The sequence below is a fragment of the Macaca nemestrina genome, chromosome 7 (assembly GCF_043159975.1).
Source record: "Macaca nemestrina isolate mMacNem1 chromosome 7, mMacNem.hap1, whole genome shotgun sequence".
Taxonomy (NCBI): Eukaryota; Metazoa; Chordata; class Mammalia; order Primates; family Cercopithecidae; genus Macaca; species Macaca nemestrina.
This window is the reverse complement of record NC_092131.1, coordinates 7,396,960-7,414,359: the sequence shown is the minus strand read 5'-3', so window position 1 is coordinate 7,414,359 and position 17,400 is coordinate 7,396,960. Positions and strand designations below refer to the sequence as shown.

At 47.6% G+C, this 17,400-nt stretch overlaps 1 protein-coding gene across 2 annotated transcripts in view; it reads right to left on the bottom strand.

Annotated features, from left to right (window-relative positions):
- Nucleotides 1-17,400, bottom strand: part of WARS1 (tryptophanyl-tRNA synthetase 1) — a 44,596-nt gene that overhangs the window by 6,795 nt on the left and 20,401 nt on the right. For both annotated transcript variants that reach the window (XM_011716997.3, XM_011716998.3), the window contains exons 5-9: nucleotides 12,936-13,055; nucleotides 12,182-12,364; nucleotides 4,246-4,346; nucleotides 2,416-2,528; nucleotides 1,542-1,715 (exon numbers count right to left, since the gene is read on the bottom strand). In XM_011716997.3, coding sequence (XP_011715299.1) covers nucleotides 1,542-1,715; nucleotides 2,416-2,528; nucleotides 4,246-4,346; nucleotides 12,182-12,364; nucleotides 12,936-13,055 — 691 coding nt within the window. The remainder of the gene's footprint in view (nucleotides 1-1,541; nucleotides 1,716-2,415; nucleotides 2,529-4,245; nucleotides 4,347-12,181; nucleotides 12,365-12,935; nucleotides 13,056-17,400) is intronic.

The window sequence follows — 17,400 nt, the reverse complement described above, 5'->3', positions numbered from 1 at the left end:
TTTCCTGACCTCATGCTAACTGCTCACCTCGAGGGCTCTGCTGGTCCCTAAGTGAATGATAAATGTCCCAGATCCATAAACAAGTTTTTCTCCTTTTTGTTTTTTGAGCCGGAGTCTTGCTCTGTTGCCCAGGCTGGAGTACAGTGGTGTGATCTCGGCTCACTGCAACCTGCGTCTCCCAAGGTCAAGCAATTCTCCTGCCTCAGCCTCCCGAGTAGCTGGGATTACAGGTGCCTGCCAAATTTTTGTATTTTTAGTAGAGACAGCGGTTTCACCATGTTGGCCAGGCTGGTCTCAAACTCCTGACCTCAGGTAATCCCCCTTGCCTCGGCCTCCCAAAGTGCTGGAATTATAGGTGAGAGTCACTGCACCTGGCCATAAACAACTTTTTCAAAACAACTTCTCAGAAGCAAAATCAAACAGCAGACTTTTCCAGTGGCACTTCCCTGCCCATTCTGTACCCTGTGCTCCGGAAGTTTTGGCTAGAAGTGAAAGGGAAAGAAAAGTCTCCAATCATACCAGCTTCCAACTGAGTGAGGAGGATTGGTGGAGGCCATGTCTTAGGAAGTTTTGATATGAAAGACTTCTCGATTGTCAACGAGAACCTGCCTGGGACTTTCCAGAGGGTCAGGGGCAGTGACTCAGAGGGCATGCGACACGCCTCAAATACAGTTCCCAGCATTTCCACTGCAATCTTCAAGCCTGCAAACACACACTTGATTCCAAAGAAAATGTCAACTGCTATGTGTAACAGTGAGGCAATTAAATATACACTGGCAGTTGAGGAACCAGGCAACAGAACTGGGGCCATGCAAAATAAGGAAGCTCAAACTAACTTCTCCTTTTAGTTTCTCTAGTGATTTGTCAAATGTTTGCTGAATGCCTGCTGCGTGCATCCCTCCTGGGGCCAGCAGGACTGTCCCGTGGAGGGACTTTTCTCAGTTCTGTGTCTCTCAGTGAGAACACTCCCTGGGATAAAACCAGCTCCTAACCCCTGCTTGGCTGCTCATGGTCAGGAGAGCAGTGCTGCTGATTCCTGGTGATGGACACTTGGTCAAGTGGCTGGGCTTCTCTAAGCCTCATCAACTCATCTTTAAAGGGAATAGCACCACCACCTCCCAGTGAGAATGAAACATGAGAAAACATAAATAAGGCACTGGGTCCAGCCCCTGGAACACAGCTGATGATCAGAAATATACACAAATCTTTTCCATTGTTTAATAACATCCACAGTAATTATAACTTTAAGGAAACTGCCATGACTTTGCTTCCAGAACAGTGCTGGTAAGAAAAGCAGAAAAGGGAAAAAAAAAAAAATTCAAAATTTTACCTAAATGAAAGGACACAAAACAAATTCACCTGATTCATGTGGGAAGGACAGGGTGCCTTGAGTTCTGCAGGGAGCATAGTTGGCAATCCTGGAGTTCAGCATTGCTACGGTGGCTGAGGCCCAAAGCACTGTGCAGTGGTGTGTGTGCGCGTGTGCCCCCAGGGCATGTTTCTACTCCCACTGATTGCCCTCTGCCCGGACCACTGCTCACCTTGGTTTTGATCTGCTTTGCTGTGTCAGTGAGGAAGATGGAGGAGTTGGGGTCGCTGGCACTCATTTTGGTCTGGGCGCCCTGCAGGGCAGGGAAGAAGGTGGAGTGCAGCAGGGCTGGTTTAGGATAGCCGATCCTGGGGGCGACGTCCCTCGTCATTCTAAAGTAAGGATCCTGTGGGGGAGAGTAAGGACCCTGATGAGGGCGGTTGGAAAACATGCCAGCTTTCAGCTGTGAGCTGTCCCTGTGAACATCTTCACAGAAGGCCCTCATGCTTCCAACTAAAGAAATTCACTCCCTCCTCCCCTTCATATCTTTTCCTTTTTTTATTTTGCTTTCAGTTCTGGGATACATGTACAGAACACACAGGTTTGTTACATAGGTATACATGTGCCATGGTGGTTTGCTGCACCCATCAACCCATCATCTAGGTTTTAAGCCCCGCGTGCATCAGGTATTTGTCCTAACGCTCTCCCTTCTCTTGCCCCCCACCCCCCAACTTTCTTTCCTTTTTCTTGAGACAGAGTCTTGCTCTGTCGCCCAGGCTGGAGTGCAGTGATGCGCTCTCACTGCAACCTCTGTCTCTGGGGTTCCAGTGAGGTGAGCAGCTGGGATTACATGTGCCTGCCACCACACCTGGCTAAATTATAAATTTTTGGTAGAGATGAGGTTTTGCCATGTTGGCCAGGCTGGTCTTGAACTCCTGGCCTCAAGTGATCTGCCTGCCTTGGCTTCCCAAAGTGCTGGTATTACAGGCGTGAGCTACCCTGCCCGGCTGCCCGTCATATCTTTCAACACTTCTCCCCCGCTGAAGAGTAAGAGGAACCTGCTGTCAATGCCCCAGACTCAGAGAGCCTTGGTTCTGCCTGCTGACCTGGTCAATGGCACATGGGATAAGGCACTGGATATCTGTCCTGTCTTGGAAGATCTGTGGGAATGAGTTGCTGAAGGAGGGAGCAGCCTGGATGGCAGGAAAACTGATCTTCCCTGAAAGTGAGAAAGAAATATTTTCACACGTGAGATGAGTTCCTGTTCTGCTTAGTTAATAAAGGAATGAACAAAAACAGGTTTTCTCCCCGTTATAAAATAATCATTAAAGAAAACCTAAAAAATACGGAAAAGTAGAAAAAAGAATAAACTGTATAGCTGCAATGTGTCTCATTTCATCCATTTTGTTTATATATTTTACTCTATGCATTTTCATTGTGACTACATTATATTTGGTCTTTCTTTGGCTTTTTCTTTTTCTTTTCTTTTTTTTTTTTCAGGAGTCTCGCTTTGTTGCCAGGTTGGAGTGCAGTGGCTCGATCTTGGCTCACTGTTACCTCCGCCTCCTGGGTTCAAGCGATTCTCCTGCCTCAGCCTCCCGAGTAGCTGGGACTACAGGTGCGTACCACACCCAGTTAATTTTTGTATTTTCAGTAGAGACGGGGTTTCACCATGTTGGCCAGCATGGTCTCAATCTCCTGACCTCGTGAAATGCCTGCCTTGGCCTTCCAAAGTGCTGGGATTACAGGAGTGAGCCACTGCACCCGGCCTTCCTTGCCTTTTTCGTTGTAATGACTATCCATGTTGTTACTAAGTATATTCTATCCTGTCAATGTAACATACTATTTAACCACTCTCTAACCACTGGGCATTCAGGTTGTTCCACCTTTAATTATCATAAGTTACGATGAATGTATCTGCTATTTAAAAGTTTTAGTGTTTTGGATGTTGTGGCTGTTATTACTGTCATCAGTATTTGCTTAGGCCTGCAGAAGAACTTTTGACCTCTCCGGGGCCCGACAGGTGATGCCACGCCAGCCCCCACTGAGTGGCGGTACCCAGGCCCTTGGGTGAGCTCAGATGTTTCTGGACTCTGGGCACGCGGCTGGCCCAGCGTGACCCTGATGCTGTGGAGCACACACCACTGTGGCTCTGGCTCCAAGCAGGGTGAATGCTCCCCATGGACAGCCCCAGCAGCACATCCTAAGGAGCTGTCTTGGCTGGCAGCTGACTGAAGGCCTCAGAGGCCTGCTAGGACTGAAGCCATGTGGCAAACGTCAAGTAGAGGAGGGGATCAGAAGGCCCAGCCACAACTCTCAAGGACCAAAAGTCTAAAAGTCTACAAGGCCAATGCATCTGAAAGACACATGGAAATTTACGGAGAGGGCCAAGAAGGCATGCACGTGGGAGGCAAACCATTTGCACATCTGCAGGGCTGGAGCCATGGAAGGAGAGCAGGGCAGGGATGGGAAGGCTCCAGAAGACCTCGAGTCAAGCCCCTCATCTTACATGTGGGGACATTGAGGCCCAGGGAGACAAAGACTCAAAGGCTCCCTCATGGGCAGCAGATCCAGCTGTCCTTCTCCATCACCCCTGGTTCCACCCAAGTTCTACACTGGACTGGGGTCCCACCAGAGCTGTTGGAACTCCAAAATCATCCTTAGATTTTTCTTTCTTCTAAACCTTAAGATGGGTGACAGGAGAGGGACAGACTTACATCCTGAAGTGCAGCTTCACCCAACCCAGAGAAGCTGCTCAATGCATTACACTAGCTAGTCAGATTCCAGGACGATGACGACCCGCCGAGGCCTGGGTGTCCTACTTAAAGAGACAGTTGCAAAAGCTAACAACATCTCAGAGATATTTAAACCAGACATGTGTCTCCTCCAGAACTCTGCTCCGTTTTGAAAGGCGCAGGCAGCAGTGGGCCCCTTACCGATGCTGTCGCTGTCAGTGAAGCCGAAAATGCCTTTCACTTGGTTGAAGGTAACATGCTTTTGAATCTTCACCACATTTTTGTAGAAACCTGAGCTCATCCTGCAAAGACAATGGGAATGAAATCCCAAACTGGAGGGCGGCCTTCACTGAAGGCAAAGTCACAGTTGTTAAAATTGGATGCCAAGGAGTAGTGGCATGGCCCAGACTTGGGGCCACATTGTGGTCAACACATAAGCACCAGGAAGGTGCCAGGAAGTCATCTGTAGGCAAAGATACCTGCATCAGGCAAAGCAGACACACGTTTACCTGTGGAGTTGACTGGGAAAGGCAGAAACCAGTGTGAAACCAACGTGAAGCAGACACACAAACAAGGCAAGAACACAAGCAGATTCAGAGACTCGCAGCTAGCATGAAAAATTTAAATTCTGCCAGGGTCAGCAGTTCAGTGGGCTGTGGAGCTCAAGTCTGGGAGCCCCCGGGAGCTTCTTAGTTGAGACATACTGTGTTGCAGGAGACTATCTGCTTGTTGTCAGATGAGCATATGGATAGAAATCCATGGCCCGAGAAGGAGGAAGGCCTGTCGCAGTGCAGCTGGTCCTCCTAGCCTCTGGCCACTGCACCCCACTGCTGTTCGGGCAGAACTGACCCTATCCCCAGCAACAGGGCTAGGCCACAGTGGCTGATTCAAGCAACCCAACTCTCTCTTCTGGATGGTGAGGCGTGTGGGTACCAGGCCTGGATCTGTGGCAGCCATTCTGATACCAGAGGGAACTAGGCTGAAGACGAAGCAAACACAGCGGGGTGTACGGGTCTGGCAGGACCCAGAGTGGCTTCATTTTTTTTGTTTTGAGATGGAGTCTCACTCTGTAGTCCAGGCTGGACTGCAGTGGCACGATCTTGGCTCACTGCAACCTCCACCTCTTGGGTTCAAGTGATTCTCCTGCCTCATCCTCCTGAGTAGCTGGGATTACAGCTGCTTGCCACCACGCCTGGCTAATTTTTGTATTTTTAGTAGAGATGGGGTTTTAACATGTTGTCCAGGCTGGTCTCAAACTCCTGACCTCAGGTGATCCGCCTGCCTTGGCCTCCCAAAGTGCTAGGATTACAGGCGTGAGCCACTGCACCGGGCCAAGTGGCTTCTTATATTGCATCTTTGCATTACTATATTCAGTAGCTTTTCCTTTAGGCCCTACCATGTGTCAGACACTACGAGGGAAAAGGGGGAAGGCTGGTGTCTTTTAAGTATTTGCACCATGTGGCAGGAACTGTGTTAGGTGCTGCACACGTGTCAGCACTGCCAAAATCCCCTTCAAAGTAGTAGCATTGCCTCCACCTTACAGTTATAGTCACAGGCCAGTGAGTACAGGCGCTGGGATCCCCATACAGATTCACCTGGCCCCAAAGTCTATGCTTTTCCCACCACCTCTTATCCTGTAGAAGAGTTTAGACCTTTGGGATAGGGAGGAGAACTACTGAACGTCTTTGTGCAGGTGGGGTGGGGTGTCAGGAGTGCAGGGACACTGGCCATTTGGGCTGGGTGAAGCATAATGCTGGGAGGCCTGTAACGGTCAAGGTCAGCGCCAAGGTCTGTCCAGGTTCAGCAGAGGCAGCATGGGAGGGATGGACTGTGTCTTTCGCCTAGCAGCTGGCTGAGTTTCAGGCCCTGTGGGGCACTGGAAAGGGCAGGTGCAGTACCATGAAGGGGCATGCCAGGAGAACCCAGCATCTGTGTCACCCACTCAGCATAATGGAAACAACAGAGAGCAAGAGCACAGCCAACAACGACACCGCCTGGGAAGATGCGGCCTTTGTCTTCCTGCCAAGCAAGCCAGGAACACCGCGGGCAGGGAGGGTCCTGCCTAGGCACCACAGCAGGCCTCACAGCCATTAAGGACAGCAGCTGTCTGTCACCTGGGGAGATGGGCTGCAGCAAAGACTCCATGTGCCATTGGGATTGAGGCACCTGGGACACCCTAACCCCTACAAGGAGGGAAAGTCTCCAGTACTCCCAAACTGTGGCAGGACTGTAGCTCCACGGTGTGTGACTGTTATTTCTGAGTTAGAGAATGCTGCCCTTTCTTAGAAGACTGGTCATTACTTGCTGCAAGCTGCTGCCACTGTGCTGGCTGCAGGGTGAATGCGGGCACTGCACCGTGAGCATGCGTGATCCTCCCCTCAAGGGACGGCTGTCCCATGGCACAGCTGGGATGGACCCACCACGCAACAGCAGCCATGCCAGTGCCGGCACATGGAGGCTTCTCACTGGCTTCAGTGAACACACATAACTGTACACCACATGTGGATGAATGACCAGTTACTCCAGGGAGGGCACCTGCCTTTCAGTCTCAGAGAGGGTTTAAAGTGTGAAGAGATTTTAGATTACAACATTTACTGAGCACTCCCCAGGTGCTAGGCGTGGCTTGAAGCACTTTGTATGCAGTGCAGGCACTATCATCTCCTGACCATGGTCTTCTCTAACCCTGCTCTTTGTCCCTATTATCACCGTAGAACTCATTATCACCTCATTGATCACCTGTTAGCTGATTCTCCCCATTAGAAAAGAGGCTCTACACAGCTGCTGAGATAATGGTTTTGCTCCCTGCTGTACCCACAGCATGAGTCTGGCATACAGTAGATGTCCAATAAATATTTGTAGAACAAATGAGCAGAGTGGAGAAAGCAGGCAGAGAGGAGCTCCTCCCATGCCCAGGCCACACAGTGGACGGCCGTCAAGCAGAGCACTTGCAACCTCTGCTATGCCGTCCTCCACTAGCACCCAGCTCCCTTCCTCACAGGAAAATGGAAGCTCAGAGATTTAAGGACTTGCCCAAGGGAACAAGACCAGGCAGGGGCAGAGCTGCGTCTGGAACACAAGTTTTCAGACTCCCAGCTCAGTGCCTGTGCATCCCTCAGGGCCCTGGGCGGGAAGGCCTTTCTGGGGCCACATGCAATGTGCAGGGGGAACTGCACTGGCTTCCTCCCTCATGGAGGCCTTCCCACCTCCCCCCGACTCGAAGAGGGCGATGGCTGGCTTTGTTGAATTTCCAGCTCCCAAACGCCAGGAAGGAGCTTTATTAAGCCAAAGATACAGATTTTGAGTTAAATTCAAGAAAGAAAAGTAAAATGCTCAAGTGTTTACAAGAAACTCTTAAAGTAAAATGTTTGAATAGAGGATTTACCCTTTAAAATGTCTCTCCTCACTTTAGGTTCAACATAAAATGCCTTTCAAGAAAAGATATCATAGACCCTTTTGGTTGACGTATTGTCTGGGTTTCATCTTTACTCCATGTTTGTAAAGAAAAAGGAAGTTCCTGGCCAGGTGCAGTGGCTCATGCCTGTAATCCCAGCACTTTGGGTGGTCAAGGCAGGCGGATCACTTGAGGTTAGGAGTTCGAGACCAGCCTGGCCAAAATGGTGAAACTCTGTTTCTACTAAAAATACAAAAATTAGCTGGGTGTGGTGGCGGGCGCCTGTAATCCCAGCTACTCAAGAGGCTGAGGCACAAGAATTGCTTGAACCCAGAAGGCAGAGATTGCAGTAAGCCGAGATCGCGCCACTGCACTCCAGTTTGGGCGACAGAGCAAGACTCCATCTCAAAAAAGGAAAACAAAACAAAACAAAACAAAACAAACAAAAAAAAGGGAAGTTCTTACTTAGTGAAGGTGGAGGCTGATCAGGAGCTGCAAACGCAGTTGCCAAAGAGACAGCACGGGGAACAGTGGCCTCACTCCATATTCAGAGAGCGCTGACAGTGGGGTTGCTCAGGTGGTGGTCTTTTCACGTGGACTGTTCCAAAGTTCACCTACCCCATCGCGCATCTACTGGCTGAATCAGCTTCATGGACTATTACGGGCAATTGCTCCTGTCTTGCCACCAGCATTTATATCCATCGAGGAAGGGGCTCAGCTTTGCTTCTGCTGTGTCTGTGGGGCCCAGGAGGGGATGGGCCACAGACAGCAAATTCAGGAACTGTGTGTCTTACTCAGCTAGCGGGGAGAGGGCCATGCTGTACCAGATGTGGCAGAGGTAAGGCCCAGTGTGATGGAGGACCAGAGAGGCGCATCTAAATTTGGCTGTGGGGAGGGAAAGCTCCTAGGAAAAGGTGATGCTTGATCATGCCTTTGGAAGAAAGTGTTAAGAATTGGCTGAGGCCGGGCGCGGTGGCGCAAGCCTGTAATCCCAGCACTTTGGGAGGCCGAGACGGGCGGATCACGAGGTCAGGAGATCGAGACCATCCTGGTTAACACGGTGAAACCCCGTCTCTACTAAAAAATACAAAAAACTAGCTGGGCGAGGTGGCGGGCGCCTGTAGTCCCAGCTACACGGGAGGCTGAGGCAGGAGAATGGGGTAAACCTGGGAGGCGGAGCTTGCAGTGAGCTGAGATGCGGCCACTGCACTCCAGCCCGGCCGACAGAGCCAGACTCCGTCTCAAAAAAAAAAAAAAAAAAAAAAAAGAATTGGCTGGACACGGTGGCTCACACCTGTAATCCTAGCACTTTGGGAGGCTGAGGCGGACAGATCACGAGGTCAGGAAATCGAGACCATCCTGGCTAACATGGTGAAACCCCGTCTCTACTAAAAAAAAATACAAAAAATTGGCTGGGTGTGGTGGCGCGCGCCTGTAGTCCCAGCTACTCGGGAGGCTGAGGCAGGAGAATGGCGTGAACCCAGGAGGCGGAGCTTGCAGTGAGCCGAGATCCCGCCACTGCACTCCAGCCTGGGTGACGGAGTGAGACTCCATCTCAAAAAAAAAAGAAAAAAAAAAAAAAAAAAAAGGAAGTGTAAGAATTAGCTAAAGGCCGGGCGCGGTGGCTCAAGCCTGTAATCCCAGCACTTTGGGAGGCCGAGACGGGCGGATCACGAGGTCAGGAGATCGAGACCATCCTGGGTAACACAGTGAAACCCCGTCTCTACTAAAAAATACAAAAAAAACTTAGCCGGGCGAGGTGGCAGGCGCCTGTAGTCCCAGCTACTCGGGAGGCTGAGGCAGGAGAATGGCGTGAACCCGGGAGGCGGAGCTTGCAGTGAGCTGAGATCCGGCCACTGCACTCCAGCCTGGGTGACAGAGCGAGACTCCGTCTCAAAAAAAAAAAAAAAAAGAATTAGCTAAGCTGGGGTGGCAGGGTCAGGAGAGTGGGTGGGAATTCTGGGCAGCACAGAGCATGTACAAAGGAGAGGGATGTGGAACTGCAAGCTGTTCCACTGAGCTGGAGGTAGCAGTGACGCTGGAGAGGTACACAGGGCCAATCACGAAAGGGCTCGTGTGCTAAGCGAAAGGTAAGAATTCTCACTGTCATCTAAGGAGGAGAACCGGGAAAGACCCGCAAGTGGAAGATGAGATTAGCTCCGAGTTTTAGGGAGATCAGTGGCTGGTGGGGGCAGCGGTGGTATGGGAAGAGGATAGCAGCTACTGGGCAATGCCAGCAGCATTGCCTGATTGGAAAGGGAGAAGCAGAACTCATGGTTGTCTCTGCCGAGGTTCAATCAGTTGAATCATTGTATGGAATGGGGTGAGAATAAGGAAATAAAGTGACATGAAAATTATACTACTACGGCTGGGCACAGTGGCTCACACCTGTAATCCCAGCACTTTGGGAGGCCGAGGCTGGGGGATCACTTGAGGTCAGGAATTCGAGACCAGCCTGGCCAGCATGGCAAAACCCGTGAGTGAGCCTCTGTCTCAAAAACAAAACACAAAAAACAAAAAAGAAAAAAAAAAAGAAAATTATACTAATGACAACATCTATGTTCTTGTTTGATCCTATTTCATGGACATGGCTGCTATGACACGCAGCCACTAAACCCAGGTGCCAGGATCTGGATCTCTATTTCCCTTCCTTCAAGGATGCCACAGGGCCTCCATGCTCACATGGTTGAACAAAGAGAAGTAATTTTAAAAGATCCAATAGGTGCCGGGCACGGTGGTTCACGCCTGAAATCCCAGCACTTTGGGAGGCCAAGGTGGGTGGATCACAAGGTCAGGAGATCAAGACCATCTTGGCTAACACAGTGAAACCCCGTCTCTGCTAAAAATACAAAAAACTAGCCGGGCGTGGTGGCGGGCACCTGTAGTCCCAGCTACTTGGGAGGCTGAGGCAGGAGAGTGGTGTGAACCTGAGAGGCGGAGCTGGCAGTGAGCTGAGATCATGCCACTGCACTCCAGCCTGGGTGACAGAGTGAGACTCCATCTCAAACAAACAAACAAACAAACAAAAAATTCTAACAGGTAAAATTAGAAAGCTAACAGTTTTACTGGCTGATAGAGGGGCAAGATTTCCTATCAGGGCATACATTGCTCTCAATAGATATAAAACCACTACCCAGTTTTGTTTTCTTGTTGTTGTTGTTGTTTTTTTTGAGATGGAGTCTCACTGTCGCCCAGGCTGGAATGCAGTGGCATGATCTCGGCACACTGCAACCTCTGTCTCCCAGGTTCAAGCGATTCTTCTGCCTCAGCCTCCCAAGTAGCTGTGACTACAGGAGCGTGCCACCACAACTGGCTAATTTTTGCATTTTTAGTAGAGACAGGGTTTCACCGTGTTAGTCAGGATGGTCTCGATCTCCTGACCTTGTGATCCACCCACCTCAGCCTCCCAAAGTGCTGGGATTACAGGCGTGAGCCACCGCGCCTGGCTGCCACTACTCAATTTTAAGGTATTATAAAAGGGAACGTCCTGGGGATGTGGCTCTAAGCAAGTCCGCCTGTGCTCACTGCTCACCTGCCCCTCTAGTATCCCTCTTATCCTGCCTCGGCCTGCTCTCTGATGGTGAGCTAACAGGGGAGGGCCTGCTCAGAGCCCAACCTGGGCTGCAGGAGCACAGCAATGAACCCACTCCTCCTGGGGAATCACCTTAGGGGAGGAGTAACACATCTTAGGGGAGTGGAGTACCTTGCCTTAGGGGAGTACCATGCCCTAGGGGAGTACCACAGCTTAGGGGAGTACCACGCCTTAGGGGAATACCATGACTTAGGAGAGTATCTTGCCTTAGGGGAGTACCACAACTTAGGTGCTCAAGAAATATTTGTTGAACTAGATAGCATCCTTCTTGTAATGGTTGACCAAAGTCTTATCTTTCTAACACATTTCTTGGTATTCATTTGGGATGAAACTTGAAGGATTTTCAGAATGAAATATTTTGGTTTATTAAATGGCTGATTAAAAGAACTAGACTGAGGGAACTGTGTAACCACTGAGTCTTTTCTCTGTGAGGAAAAGGTGCGTTGAAAAGGAGGAAGACATAACTCTGGAAGACTGACTATCCTTGGTGAGAAATGGCAAGGCAGGACTTCCTGGCACAACTGAGGATGAAAATCTGAGATGCCATCATGCTGTGGCTGAGCCCATATTTTAAATTTCTGTAAATGTAATTATGGAGGGAATAATTGAGTCTTTAAGATACTGATATCACTTAATCCTTTCTATTTATATACACAGTTTTTCACTTTCAAAATTATTGGCAAATAAAACCAATAAACCAGCTCATAGCTTTTTTTTTCTTTTTTTTTCCTTTTCGAGACGGGGTCTCGCTCTGTCACCCAGGCTGGTGTGCAATGGTGCGATCTCGGCTCACTGTAACCTCCACCTCCCGGGTTCAAGCGATTCTCCTGCTTCAGCCTCCTGAGTAGCTGGGGTGACAGGTGCGTGCCACCACACTTGACTAATTTTTGTATTTTTAATAGAGATGGGGTTTCACCATGTTGGTCAGGCTAGTCTCGAACTCCTGACCTCGTGATCCGCCCACCTTGGCCTCCCAAAGTGCTGGGATTACAGGCATGAGCCACCATGCCTGGCCACTCATAGCATTTAATAAAGGAAGAAAAACATTTACCAGGTCTTAAGACCATTTCAGGTGTTTTGAATTTAGCTGTGGTCATGAAAACTTGACATCCACCTCTACATATTGAAAAGGCAGCCAGACATTTTCTCCTTACCCCATGTAGTCCAGGTCAGAGAATATGAAAGTCTTGTTGATGTCAAAGCCACAGGCAATGATGTCCTTGGCATTCTCCACAGCATAGCCATAGGCCTGGTCCAGGGTCAGGTCCTTCCACAGATACTTCTCGTCATCCGTCATCTGGATGACCAAGGGCACGTTAAACACATCCTGGAGCCACCTAAAGAAACACAGGGGAAGAAAGCTAATGTCTCATCTCCCCTGTGGAGGAATGCCATCTGAAAACACAGTTCCTACTTACAATGTATGTTAAAACTTCCTTGCCTACAAAATCACAATTTGAATCATGATATGAATTTGACTACGGATAATGATAAGGTCTACTACCACTTATTGACCAAGATGGCCCTGTATGCTCTGTGTTAGCTGCTCCACACACTTTGTTTTGAAGCCTTACAACAGTTTTATGAGGTAGGTATCTTCACTCTCATCTTGCAGATGTGGAAACTCAGGCTCAGAGAAGTAGCCGGCCCATGGCCATGCGGACAGGGAGCAGGATGAGAAGAGGAGCAGGCCTGGCTGACTCCAAAGCTTCACTCTCCCCATCATTCCATGGTCCTCTAAAGTGAGCCCAGGAACAAAGTGAATGGAAGCCAAAAAAGTGCCAACTCTTGGTATCTTGGTTGCTCAGCAAATGAACTAGCATGATCTTGTCAGTTCTAAACATGGTTTATAAGCAACATTCTCAATTCACTAAGAGAGTAAGAAAAGCCATAAGATCCAATACTTACTTTGTGAAAATAAACGGAATGAGGTGACCCACATGCATGGCTTCAGAAGAGGGGCCCCGGCCCGTGTACAGATAAAACGGCTTCTTATTTTCATAGGCATCGAGAACCTGATTCATGTCTCTAAAGGAAAAAGGAGAAGAAGAATAGTGTGATTTTCTGAGAAAAATATCATGGCACTAGTGTACTTTTGGAAATGAAAAATATAGACAGAGACAAAACAACATGAATAACTAGAGTTTGTTACCTTTAGTGCTTATGATACAAAAAGGACAGGAAACTTCTACTGAAATGGTTTCTCCTGTGAGTGTTTTAAAAGATAACATGTATAGGTTTGCAGCTGGGCACAGTGGCTCATGCCTGTAATCCCAGCACTTTGGGAGGCCAAGGCAGGCGGATCACGAGGTCGGCAGATCGAGACCATCCTGACTAACACGGTGAAACCCTGACTCTACTAAAAATACACAGAATTAGCCGGGCATGGTGGCGGGCTCTTGTAGTCCCAGCTACTCGGGAGGCTGAGGCAGGAGAATGGCGTAAACCCGGGAGGCAGAGCTTGCAGTTAGCCAAGATTGCGCTACTGCACTCCAGCTTGGGTGACAGAGCGAGACTCCGTCTGGGGAAAAAAAAAAAAAGTGTAGGTTTGGAATAATGTGTGTGTTGAAAAGATGGATCCAGTTGTGTAGTTACTGGGACTCTTGGAATCCCTCCAAACATCAGTGCCGACACACTGTGACCTTGGTACACTTCCCTGGGGACACTAGGCCAACACCATATGATCTTTGCTCAGAATCACCCAGCCCCGAGGACTCTCAGACCAAGACCAGGCAAACTGCATGGGACCAGACAGTCCTGGCTTAGTAGGGAAAGTAAGAATTTTCCTCTGGGAGTTCAGAGGTCACGTCCCCAGTTGGAGATCTATCTGGGCCCCTCAGCCAGCTTGGGACTAGGTATCCTCATCTGCAAGTCACTCTAGAGTCATCCCCCTCCCCACCAGGCTGCTTCCAATCACAGCTGCCTGTGCCCCACCTCCAGAAACTGATTGAATGGATCTGAGGCGCTCTCTGGGACTGTGTTTGTTTGTTTATTTATTTATTTATTTATTTTTGAGACAGAGTCTCACTCCGTCATCCAGGCTGGAGTGCATTGGCGCGATCTCTGCTCACTGTAACTTCCGCCTCCTAGGTTCAAGTGATTCTCCTGCCTCAGCCTCACGAGTAGCTGGGATTACAGGCACCCGACACTACGCCCAGCTAATTTTTTGTATTTTTAGTAGAGACAGGGTTTCACCATGTTGGCCAGGCTGGTCTCGAACTCCTGACTTCGTGATTCACCCACCTCGGCCTCCCAAAGTGCTGGGATTACAGGTGTGAGCCACTGCACCCAGCCGGGAATGTGTATTTTTAAAAAGCTCCATGAGGGGTTCCAATGTTCAGCAGGGTGGGAAACCAACACTCCAGGATGAATGTCCTTTGTTTCTGGGTAAAGTGTCCCCAAATACAAGATGAATAACTACCTTTTCCAGAGGTCTGGGTAGGAGAATCTAGAGAACGGTATTCTGAAAGTGACTTTTTTTTTTTTTTTTTTTGAGACGGAGTCTCGCTGTGTCGCCCGGGCTGGAGTGCAGTGGCCGGATCTCAGCTCACTGCAAGCTCCGCCTCCGGGGTTTACGCCATTCTCCTGCCTCAGCCTCCCGAGTAGCTGGGACTACAGGCGCCCGCCATCTCGCCCGGCTAGTTTTTTTTTGTATTTTTTAGTAGAGACGGGGTTTCACCGTGTTAGCCAGGATGGTCTCGATCTCCTGACCTCGTGATCCACCCGTCTCGGCCTCCCAAAGTGCTGGGATTACAGGCTTGAGCCACCGCGCCCAGCCAAGTGACTTCTCCTTATATTCCCCAAGCCAAGGGTCACCATTGCTTATCTCTGGACAGATACAATTGTGGGTGTTCTGGTTTTTGGGCTTAGTTTTCATTTTTTTCCCATGAAATGCTCACATACTGCTTTTGAAATAAGGAAAGAAAATAACCCATAATTTTGGAAGGAAAGAATCTTTCTTTGGTTCTCACAACTAACCAAATTAAACTTTTATGGGCTTACAGAAGAGAAAAAAAATGCAACTGTCCCATGAGCTGCTTTTTTTGTGTTTATGGGGAGCATCTGAGAACTCACTGTGTGCTCGGTCCTGGGGTGAGGTGCTCCTGACAAGCGTGCAGAAATTTACTGGGCTCCAATTTTGAGCTCCTGTTTTATGAGGATGGGTTCCAGGAGAGGCTCATTCAGCTACTGAGGGAACCCAGTCACCTGCCCACCACTTGAAGCTTGACTGTGCATGGTAGATCTCATTTAATCTCTAATTTTATAGATGACAAAATTAGACAGAGGGGCAGTCTGAAATTTGAGAATGGGCAAATGCCTCAGGTCCTATGCTTTCCTAAGCCAAGTGGCTACAGGATTACTATACTGTAGTCAATAAATAAGTCACAAAGGCAGTGAGAAGAACCATGCAATGCTAAGATAAAAAACGTTGACTACAAACCAATAAAATTAGTAAACTTTGAACTAAAGTGACTGGGTGTGTGTGTGTTGGGGGGGTAGAATAAAATACTCAAATTACCAAAATCAGGAATATAAGAAGGGGCATTACTACTGATCTTATAGGAATAAAAAGGATTACTGTATAAGGGAATACTATGAATAACTGTATGCCGACATATTAGATAATCTTGATGAAATAGACAGATTCCTAGAAACAAACTACTGAAATGAACCCAAGAAGAAATAGAAAATATGAACAGATCTGGAACAAACAAAAAGACTGAATTAGTAATGAAAAAACTTTCTACAAAGAAAAGCCCAAAACCCCATTTTCACTGGTAAATTCTATCAAATGTTCAAAAAAGAATTAACACCAATTCTTCCCAAGCTTTTCCAAAAAAATTGAATAAGAAATACTTCCCAACTCATTCTATGAGGCCAGTATTACCCTGATACCAAACCAAAGACATTAAAAGAAAACTATAGACCAATATCCCTTATGAACACAGATGTAAAAATCCTCAGCAACTCACAAACCAAATCCAGCAACATATAAAAGGGATTATACACCATGATTGAAAATCAATTGATTTTTAACACCATGATTAAGTGGAATTTGTTCCAGGAATGCAAGGTTGATTCAACACACAAAAACCTGTCAATGTGATATACCATACTAATAGAACAGAGGCCAAAACCCACACGATCATCTCAATAAACACAGAAAATGCAATTGATAAAATCTAATATCTTTTCATAATAAAAACACTAACATGTTGAAGGGTATATAGAAAGCCCACAGCTAACATTATACTAAATGGTGTATATTCAGTCTTTACTGAAAGCTTTTCTCCTAAGATCAGGAATAAGACAAGGATGCTCACTTTCTACACTACTACTCGACATCCTATTGAACGTTCTAGGTTGTTGGCCGGTTAGTTTAGTTGGTTGAAAGTTCTAGTCAGAGAAATTAGGAAAGAAAAAAATCCAAATTGGAAAGGAGGAAGTAAAACTGTCTCTAATCATAGGAGATATAATCCTATACGTAGAAAATCCTATAGAATCAGCAAAAAGAGAAAAAGCATTATAGCTAATAAACTCAGCAAAATTTCAGGATATAAGATTAATACACAAACATCAATTGTATTTCTTTCTTTTTTCTTTTTTTTTTTTTTGAGACAGAGTTTTGCTCTTGTTGCCCAGGCTGGAGTGCAATGGCACGATCCCCGGTCACTGCAGCCTCTGCCTGCTGGGTTCAAGTGATTCTCCTGCCTCAGTCTCTTGAGTAGCTGGGATTACAGGCGCTTGCCACCAAGCCTGCCTAATTTTGTATTTTTAGTAGAGATGGGGTTTCACCATGTTGGTCAGGCTGGTCTCGAACTCCTGACCTCAAGTGATCCACCTGCCTTGGCCTCCCAAAGTGTTGGGAGGCGTAAGCCATCGTTCCCGGCCATCAGTTGTATTTCTATATAGTAACAACAAACAATCTGAAAATGAGATTAAGAAAATGCCATTTACAATAGCATTAAAAAGATAAAAATTCTTATGAATAAATCTAACCAAAGAAGTGCAAAACCTATACACTGAAAATTACAAAACATCAATGAAAGAAATGAAAGAAGTGAAAAGACATCCCATGTTCGTGGATTAGATGAATTCATATTTTAAGATGGCAATGCTCTACAAATGAGTCTACAGATTCAGTGCAATCCCTATCAAAATCCCAGCTGCTGCTTTTGCAGAAATGGAAAAGCTGAAATTCATATGGAAATTCAAGGGGCCCAAAACACCTAAACAATCTTGAAAAAGAACCATGTTTGAGTACTCACATTTTCTAACTTCAAAACTCACTACAGAGCTACAGTAATCAAGATTATGTAGTACTAGCATAAGGATAGACATATAAATTAGTGGAATAGAATTGAGAGTCTAG